General features: G+C 36.9%; 3 protein-coding genes across 3 annotated transcripts; 1 reads left to right on the top strand and 2 right to left on the bottom strand.

The window, feature by feature from the left end:
* Positions 1–31: 31 nt before the first annotated feature.
* On the bottom strand, positions 32–1850 carry LOC104781221 (uncharacterized). Its single transcript, XM_010505830.3, has 2 exons — positions 1001–1850; positions 32–326 (listed from the first exon to the last, which is right to left on the bottom strand). The coding sequence occupies exons 1-2, from the start codon at positions 1573–1575 to the stop codon at positions 320–322; spliced, it is 582 nt and encodes a 193-aa protein (XP_010504132.1). The 5' UTR covers positions 1576–1850; the 3' UTR covers positions 32–319.
* A 288-nt stretch (positions 1851–2138) lies between these two features.
* Positions 2139–5215, bottom strand: LOC104781220 (soluble inorganic pyrophosphatase 4). The gene is made up of 9 exons (XM_010505828.3): positions 4937–5215; positions 4115–4254; positions 3981–4009; positions 3651–3716; positions 3458–3565; positions 2967–3032; positions 2753–2873; positions 2545–2626; positions 2139–2453 (listed from the first exon to the last, which is right to left on the bottom strand). The coding sequence occupies exons 2-9, from the start codon at positions 4248–4250 to the stop codon at positions 2411–2413; spliced, it is 651 nt and encodes a 216-aa protein (XP_010504130.1). The 5' UTR covers positions 4251–4254; positions 4937–5215; the 3' UTR covers positions 2139–2410.
* A 1359-nt stretch (positions 5216–6574) lies between these two features.
* Positions 6575–9499, top strand: LOC104781219 (ras-related protein RABE1a). The gene is made up of 9 exons (XM_010505827.2): positions 6575–7357; positions 7469–7567; positions 7928–8000; positions 8083–8183; positions 8307–8372; positions 8541–8638; positions 8743–8805; positions 8891–8983; positions 9172–9499. The coding sequence occupies exons 2-9, from the start codon at positions 7495–7497 to the stop codon at positions 9412–9414; spliced, it is 810 nt and encodes a 269-aa protein (XP_010504129.1). The 5' UTR covers positions 6575–7357; positions 7469–7494; the 3' UTR covers positions 9415–9499.
* The last annotated feature ends 85 nt before the right edge of the window (positions 9500–9584 follow it).

Genomic DNA, 9584 nt, shown 5'->3' with positions numbered 1-9584 from the left:
TTTCAGGAATATTTAGAAACACAAGCAGAAATTGAGGAATATAAGCAAAATATATGATTTAAGCAAAGAACACGATGACCATGATTCTGTAATCTTTTCTCTCTGTTCATTAGCAGGTATTGTAAATTTGGTTCAGAAACAACTTCAGAGAAAACTTCTTAAAAAGAACAGCTTCACCAAATGGATTTCCAGGTATAAATAGAACTGAGCAGAACCCGTAAATCCACCAGCACTTTATGTTTTGTTGTCGCGAGTTGTTGACACATCTGAAATCTTCCCGAACAATGTGACCTCTCACTGTCACGACGCTCTTAGGAACTTAGACCCTGCCAATTCAAAAATTTGAGTATGGAAACGCAAGATAGTCAAGTTACAGTTGGCATCTAAAGTAAGAGGGTAATCTAACAGATACTTGGAAGAGGATAGGCATGCGATTGGAATATGAAGAAGCAAGAATAAGATCAAGCACTAGTAATACTATTGATCGTCTTAGAACTCTCATTAGGTAAAATGTAAAACGGATATCTGAAGATCAATGGACAGCACTGAAGGCCAAGCAAGCAAGGGTACAACAGTTGACAGAAAGCATTCTTTGTAAGAACGACGCAGTTTTATCAAATTATGGGAAACAACTATCTACAAACCACAACTAAACATTAGCCCAACCTGTAACTTCATTCAGGAAACAACATGTGCTGAAGTTCTCTACTGGTATTAATCAAAACAGAATTTAAGGGTAGGTCGCTAACAACAAAAAAACATCCAAAACATGTGAGCCACTGTTATATTTCTCACTGCATACATACTCTATACATGACCCAAAACTTTGATTAGCCAACATAAGATCATCATCCCAAAAACAATAGCCACTGTTACGTTTCTCACTAAACAGCTTATGGAATCATCATACTATCCTAAGACTTAGTTAAAAAGAATTCACAGGAACTGTCAGAACACAGAATGAGAAAAGTTATAAAAAAGGAGTTTATAAGAAAGCAACCTTGAGGAACCGATGTTGATGTTGTTCCTATGAAGAATCCTACCACGAGCAGCGTCGTCTCCAACATCGATCAACTCTCTAAGCCCCAAATTCTCAACCTCCTCTTCTTTCACTTCCTTCTTCTCCTTGTCTACACGGCGGCTCGGAAGCTTCACAGGCAACCTCTCGAAGTAATTCCCGTAGATATACTCAGGGGTGTACCCATTCTCTTCATCGAACAACATGATATGACCATGCCACTCCCAAACACGGTAATCAGATTCCTCATCCTCGTGAAACCCAACGCAGATGTGGTGTTCGTTGACTGTCACGGCTTGCCCTGAATTCGGCTTAAGAGAATCGCTTCGACCGGAGACGATGACTCGGATTAGCTCTTTCTCGAGCCTCGCTTCTTCTCTGTCGAGGCTGGTCTGTCCTTCTCCGTCATCGTCGCCGTCGCTGTCGTCGGATTTGAAGAGTAGGTCATCTAGGGATTGAGAGAGGAAATGGGAGTTAGGGGGACGAATTTGGAGACGTCCGAGTAGGGTTTGGATTAGGAGGTTGTCGATGTTGCTGTTTCCATTGAAAGAGCTCATCGTTGAATCAAACGATTCGATCTTCTTCTTCTTCTTCTTCTACCCTTAAGAAGAGAAAGAAGATACTCTCTCGGTCTCGGTCTCGGCCTCTCGGGTTTTAGGGATAGGAAAGGGTTTTTGGTTTACGATGACGGTTCATAGAAAAGGTAAACGTGGGTAAGCCGGCAAATTTCAGTAAAAGTGGAGGCTAAATTGGTAATATTCTATTACACGCATCCTATTTTGATTTTTTTGTAAATGGAATTGATTTTAGTTGGCTAAACAAAGATTGAAGCAACTTGGAATTTGAGTATATGCACTATAACATTGGTGCTAATGGTATGGAGTTTTTGAGGGAGTGAATTTACGATGATTTTTAGTCCGCAATAGTACATATTTAGTTTGTAATGGTGAGTGGTATTGTGAATTAAGAGCAGACTAATCACACAACCATTGGTAGCCTATGTATGCATGTTTCATAAGCTTTTTAGAGTAGAATCCTCGTTTAAATAGTGAATACTTTGTGAATGAATGAAATATAAGGTAAAAACAATAAAAGATTTGAATATAAGAAGAACTCAAAAGAAAAGAAAAAATTTAATCAAGATATAGGAAATGACTCCAAAATTAAAAAAGTGATAGAACCGAAATGGGTAAAATCCATGTTTTAGTCTTTGAATTATCGGCATCATCTACCGGATTCATCAGAGGACATACACAAATATATATATCCTTTGAGAACCCTGACATTTTTATATGTATATTTATATTTGTGTTTACACCTTTCACATCTGTCAAGAAAACAAATGTGAATAATGCTGTTGTAAGCTCTCATTCCATTGCTTGGGTTGGTCAATCAACGTCTCAGGTTCTCCACGACGTAGTCCGCATAGAGATCCCTACATGTGTACACAAGAGGTATCAATTAAAAATGTCCTAGTATATATAAATATGAAGTTTATAACAGTCTGTGTTATGAAGGGTGCTTACATGGAATGCTGAACTGCGTCGTAGGCTGCTGTTGCGGGAAGGAAGTCGTTAACAGCTACTTCCTTGTTCTCGTTTTTCTTATCTGCAACAACAATCCAAGAATATGAGAGTCTCATATAGGCTGAAGTGTATGTTTTGGCTTCGTTTCGGTTTAAACATTTTCAAATCGGAGTAATCTCATTTTCAAAGATGAAGAAAGAACACTCACAGTCTTCAAAGAAACGACGGATCTCAGCCATACGATGAGGCGGGAGCTCACTGATGTCGTTGTAATGACGATACTCTGGATCATCAGCGCAGACGGCAATAATCTTGTCGTCTTTCTCACCCTTTTAAATCAGAAAGAACATCTAGTTTATTCTCTGTTACTTTCATAGTGACATAATGATGATATAGACATTGAAGGTTGTTAATTTTTTAACCTGATCAATCATTGGCATCAGACCAATAGCTTTGGCCCGAAGAAAGCATCCTGGGATCACTGGTTCCTGTAGGACAAAACTAACATAATTCACATGGGTGTTTTCTACTGGTCAAATAAGACAGACTGAGAAACTGGTCATGATGTTAGGATAAGAAGCTCTGAAACTGCTTTTATTATTCTATTTCATCAAACCAGAGAGAGTTGATTAATAAGAGAATTAGAATTCCAAACAAAACACTAGATAATCCACACTCTAAACAACATGCTGAGACACCTTTACAAGCCTAGCCCTCACTAATTGCTCACTAATGGACTCACAACAATTCTAATCTGCTACATTCATCCTTAGGATTCACAGTTATACAGTAGAGTCTATAGCAATGAGTTGAACTTCTTCAAAGCTTATCAGATGCACAAAATCAAAACGGAGCATGAAACATTATGTAATGAATTATACAGGTTATCAAAATTGTATGAAAAAGAGGTTACCTGCATGATGACGAGAACATCAATAGGGTCACTGTCCTCACAAAGAGTACGCGGAATGAACCCATAGTTGTGTGGGTAAACAACAGATGAGTAAAGAATACGATCGACCTGACAATATATGTACTATATAAACAATAGTGCCTTCTTTAATAGTGCAAAAGGACAATGAAGAAAGTTGCTGCATTTAAGTTACCTTAATGAGACCCGTAGTTTTGTCGAGTTCATACTTCACCTTGCTCCCTTTTCCTATCTCAACCACCTGCAATAATAATTCCGAGATAAATATCTCAATGACTAAACTAGTTTCCTAATCAGGCAATGGACATCATTTCTATCCTACACCAGGCTCGATCTGGTCCCAAAAAAACAGCATTTGAAATTTTCATTGAGTGAATGATATAAGTAAGTAAATGCTATGGAAATAGTACACAAGTGAAGCATCTCCCAATACGCATACAGATCTAATAAAATATATTCAGATCTTTTGCTTGTCAAGAATCAAGAACATAAGCAAAATACTTACACAGTTGAAGATAATTGGGGCTTCAGGTCCTAGAAAACAAAAGAAATGAAATTAAGATACAATGTGATTATCTTAGAACCATTTTAAAAAGAAAAGAAAAAAAAAGAAAGAAGAAACCTTTACGTGTAACTTACCAATCTCAAGATCATGCCATGGGTGTGCAGCAACAGATCTGTGGCTCATGGAAGAAAGTATCCTCTCATTAAGGGTAGGAAGTGCAACATGTTTCTCAACATAGGTTTTGGCAGCAATCTCAATCGGTGGCGCCATTTTGCTGCAAAAACAATGTAACATAGCAATTCATAAATCTCTGAAAGAAGACAAAATTATGGCCCTAGATCTTTTACACATGTTATGATTCCCCTTAGATCTACATCTCAACAATAACAAATTCCGGAACCGACATTTATCTTTAGCACCTGGGAAAATAAGTTTTTTTAAGCAACGCAATGGTTGACACAGAGACATAAGATACAAAAAATCGTTTTTAAAAGAAAAAAAGAAGAAAGTTACAGAAACGTCCAACAAACGCATAATTTGTTCTGCAGCAGTTCATCAATCCTTAAATGTAATCACCGACAAAAACCGTTCCGACATGTGCATATAAAGTGACGCAAAAAGATCGAATTTTTCTTTCCTATAAACATTAAAAAAAAAAAAAAAAAACAGGACACACTCTCTAGAATGATCTTGAGGTAATCAGCAATGCGCTTTTGAGACAAAACTAGCTAACATTTTTTTCCATTAATGGAGTTTTGAGTATCTAGACATCAAAAAGTTTGAATCTTTTCGAACCCAACTCAGATCTACATATTACAAAGCCCCCTTGAAACATATATAAGCTACAAAAATCATCGCCCATTGTTTATCTAAGTAGATTAAGACAACCAACACAAACACTAGAAACCCGGTTATGAAAGAACAAATCCGATTGAAGAGCATTTCGAAATCCGTACCTGAGCGAAGCGAACAAATCTACCGAGAGTAAAAGCGTTTGAATGAAGAAGAAACAAAGGCACAGATCTCAAGAAGAGTGAACCCGAGAAGAAGCACACACCGATGTAAAGAGAGAGAGAGAGAGAGAGAGAGGAAAGCTAAAGGAGAAGAGAAAGCTGTGTAAACTAGACGCGTTCCCGCTCTGTTCTCTTTCTCTCTGTTTCTGTGCTATTTGAAGGCTCCATGAATATTAATATTTTGGAAGGAAAAATAATTAATAAATAAAAAAGCATTACCAAAATAAAAATAAAATCTCTTTACTTTTGGAATATGTCCTGATCCGAATTGTCTACACATGTCGAAATATTATTGGATGATAGAGAAAGAGATATAGACGGAATTCCTAACGGCGGTAGGGTCAACGTAAGGTCTGGCTACGTGACTCGGATTGCGAGGAGTCCACGTTAAGTCTCCCGTTAGCTACAGTTAAATAGGGAATATGCTTAAGAGAGAGAGCTGAGATCAGGTGTTAGCGAGTGCACTGGAAATATTCGTGTTCAGATTTATGACGACAACATCTCGATTTTTATCTGTCGGTGGATTACAAACTGCAATTAAAAGAAAAGCATATGTAATCTGTCAAGTGAATATTCGTTTTCTTTTTTTTCTTTCTCTCATTCAAACGAAAATATATAAACGTATACCGTATACGATGTCGATATATATATAATAATAATATAGTTCTTTGGTAACCATGATGTCAGAAAATAAATTAGTATAATTATTTTGGTAACACTAATCTTTGGAAAAGAAAATCACTAGTGATTTTGGTTATTTTCAAATTGTTATGTTTTTTATTCTGTTTCTCGTTTACAACTCATGAATATTTCGTTTTTGACATTAATACAAGCAACTAAAGCACCGTTTATGAATTATTTTATAAATAAAAAACAATATTCTGTAATTATGTTTGTCCTACTAATATACACGTGTGTTCCCAAATAAATACCATTTGCAGTCAATAAGTTCGAACGGTGTTGGATAATAATATGTTTCTGACTTTCTTGTCTGGTAAAAGTTTAATAGAGTAATACTTATTTATTTTGGTAAGAATTTGGATAATATAGATATGATTATCCACAAAAACTGGATAAATTTGGATAAATATTATCCTAATTAATCGCGTAAATTTAGATTTTCCTTTAATACAACGGTGTTGGATATTATGTTTCTGACTTTGGATAAAACATTAAACAAAACGATCACACTCGGCGTACTAATCGGAAATTTAAATTCAAAACAAATCTGGAAAATATATGATTTCACTTACTGGTATAAAGTTTCCTTTAATGTCGACTGAAACACTCTTCGTATCGTATCCCACCATTTAGAAAAGGGTAACTGGATCGCATAATTTAATTAGGAAAGGCTTACGTCGTGTCATTCACTTATTGGTTGGTCAGAAAGTGAACCTGTGGACCTGTACGCAGAGGATGATTGTTGGATGGGGTTGAGTAACGGATGCTCATGCAATACAGTAGATGCTACGTAGGATCATTGTAAGAATATCCCTATCCAACGCTTTATTCTTGGCCCGACTATTTTGCTTGACACCGACGACATTAATTTTCATATTCAATCATCTTTACCAATTTGTCAATCGATCAACTCTCTCTTTTTGCCTAACCTTTCTTTCACCTTTGCGTCACCTTGTGAGTTTGTTGGAGGATTATGCCAGTTCCAAGTTATTTTTTAGTTGATTTACAAATGAAGGGATGCAATCAACTTTTAAAAACGTTTTAGTTGCTTGAACTATGAAAAGAACTATTGAAAGTCAACGAAATTATATGCCACGAAAGTTTTGGAACCACCCCGTCACACAACACAACAGGGTTAACTAAACCATTAGCTCCTAATACTGTTTTCAACTGAAGATTACATTTCCCTCTTAACCATTAGTCCATTACGGGTTAAGTAAGATGCATGCTTTCAACTTTTTGTTAGGATCCTTTGACGCACACGCTAAGTTAAAAAAAAGCCATCAAAATTATCGTATAGCACAAGTTTGAGTCGCGTATTCCGATTTCGATAGTTCTGTTGGGTTGGGTGCTAAAACCATAGATTTGTCGCACACAAAAGTAGCCCAAGGCCCGTTTGTTTAAAAAAATATCAAAACGGCAACGTATTAAGTGTTTTATAAAAACCGTAACCGAAGACCACGAGCCCCGGCCAAACACAGATCTCCATCACGAACAATATCTAACGGTCCAGATCTATTCCCTCTTCTTCTCCTTCTTCTCTCAAACCAAAAAAAAAAAAAGGCTCTTCTGAATCTCCGAAAAAATCCGATCGGGAGAAGAAATTAAAAAACAATTCAACGGCCGTCCGGTTACTACTGTATTGCTCCGTTCTGACGATTCGTCTTCCCTGAGTTAGATCTGGTACTTCTTCTCCCTTTCGATTATATTTCAGTGTTTTATACGTTCATGATTCTCGATTTGAATTTGTCTCTCCCTATTGGCTTACGTACCAGTGTTGATTTGTTTATTCAGCTAGAACTTTGATTTTGTTTAAGAAGATGGCTGCTCCTCCTTCTAGAGCTCGTGCTGATTACGATTACCTCATTAAACTTCTGTTGATCGGAGACAGCGGTATGTTTCCTTCATCATTCAGATCGTCATCTTTTGCCTTTTGTTCCTTGCATTTTTTCATTCAGTCTGTTTCTTTACCTTTCTCATGATTCTCTTGTTGATACGCTTTGAGTTTTTGGATCGTCCATTTACGATTAGTCCATAATGTGATTTAGTAACACCATATTACACTTAATTTGAATTTCATCAGCTTAGAATGTATGTTGATTCAGAATTTGTCGCAAATGGTCTTAACATTGTATGTACCCACCTTGAGCCAAATTGATTGATTGTTTCCTTTTTATTGATAGCTGTAACTGTTTTCATGATGTTCCAATGGTTTTATTCAAAAGTCTCTTCTTTGTCTATCTCTTGTACCAGGTGTGGGTAAGAGTTGCCTCCTCTTACGTTTCTCTGATGGCTCGTTTACAACCAGTTTCATTACAACTATTGGGTATGTCATTGTCTGTTAACACGTATTCCCTATGTGGTTTTCTGTTCCCCCCCCCACTTAAGTTGTGTTTTGTATTTGACAGTATTGATTTCAAGATAAGGACTATAGAGCTCGATGGGAAGAGAATTAAGCTGCAGATCTGGGATACTGCAGGACAGGAGCGGTTCCGCACTATCACAACTGGTGTGTCTTCCATTTTGCTTTAGGATATGCCCCTTTGCTTTCCAGTTTCTCGTACTGTTGTTTACTTGTTTATGCATCGTTTCTGAATTATTCACCTGCCTAATTGGTTTCTTCTTATTGCAGCTTACTACCGTGGAGCCATGGGCATTTTGCTTGTGTATGATGTCACTGATGAATCATCTTTCAACAGTAATGACTTTCTTAGCTTTTACATTGCAGTCTGATTAGTTCTGTTCTAGGCCTTGTGCTTTGCAATTAGTTCTAAAGTTCATATTTTCTCAGTCTGTTTTTTTCTATCGATTCAACTAATCTCTTACTCTTCGATCCTTTCAATCCTTTGTTTTTCTTCAACTCCAGACATCAGGAATTGGATCCGTAACATTGAGCAGCACGCTTCTGATAATGTCAACAAGATTTTAGTTGGGAACAAAGCTGATATGGATGAAAGCAAAAGAGTCAGTCTTTCTTTCACCCTTCCCTTGTATCTTCCTACTAGTCTATTTATTGTTTTTTTCTTTTTTTTCTTTGGCTGATACACCGATTTGTTTTGTTTCTCCAGGCTGTGCCAACATCTAAGGGCCAAGCTCTTGCAGATGAATACGGAATCAAGTTTTTCGAGACTGTACGTTGTGGTTCTCGATTTGAATTTTTCTCCTACTAATCGTATGATTTTGATTTGGTTCACCTCGATGAGTTTTCTCTTGCAGAGTGCCAAGACTAACTTAAACGTTGAAGAAGTTTTCTTCTCAATTGCTAAAGACATTAAGCAAAGACTTGCAGATACTGATGCAAAGGCTGAGGTACGTTTGAGCTTTAGATTTTATTTTCACCCTCATCATCATCATCATACATTGCAATTAGGATCTATAGAGTAACAAGTTTAGAGCTTTAGTATCCCAAGATAAATCCCTGAAGTATTGTGTAAAATCACGATTACGGTGTGTATCAACGATTTTAACATGGCCGGATTGTTCTTATCATTTTGTAGCCACAAACAATCAAAATCAACCAATCGGACCAAGGTGCAGGAACATCGCAAGCTACTCAGAAATCAGCATGTTGCGGCTGGCCATCAAGAATCCAGCTAGTGAAAAGAGACATATGGTATTTTTTTTTACCTTTGGAAAGAACAAAAAAAAAAAGGAAAAGAAATCAATCTTCTTTTGCTTTTATGAGATGGTGGTGTTTCTACGTATTCTTTGAAATTCTCTCTTTCCTCCTAATGGTATAGTGTCTGAAGGACACAATTCGAATTCCATATTTTCCGGGATGGATTCTCTGACATCTAATATATCAGTTTATCAGTAGCACACCAATGATCTTCTTCTTATTGAATTATACTCTGAAACTGGTACGACTTTTATACCATCCATGTTAAAAGGTTTTGGTGAGGGAGCGTGG

Source organism: Camelina sativa, chromosome 4 (assembly GCF_030686135.1).
Source record: "Camelina sativa cultivar CO46 ecotype springtype chromosome 4, ASM3068613v1".
NCBI classification, from domain to species: Eukaryota; Viridiplantae; Streptophyta; class Magnoliopsida; order Brassicales; family Brassicaceae; genus Camelina; species Camelina sativa.
Note: the sequence above shows the minus strand (reverse complement) of the source record. Positions and strands in the feature narration are given on the sequence as shown.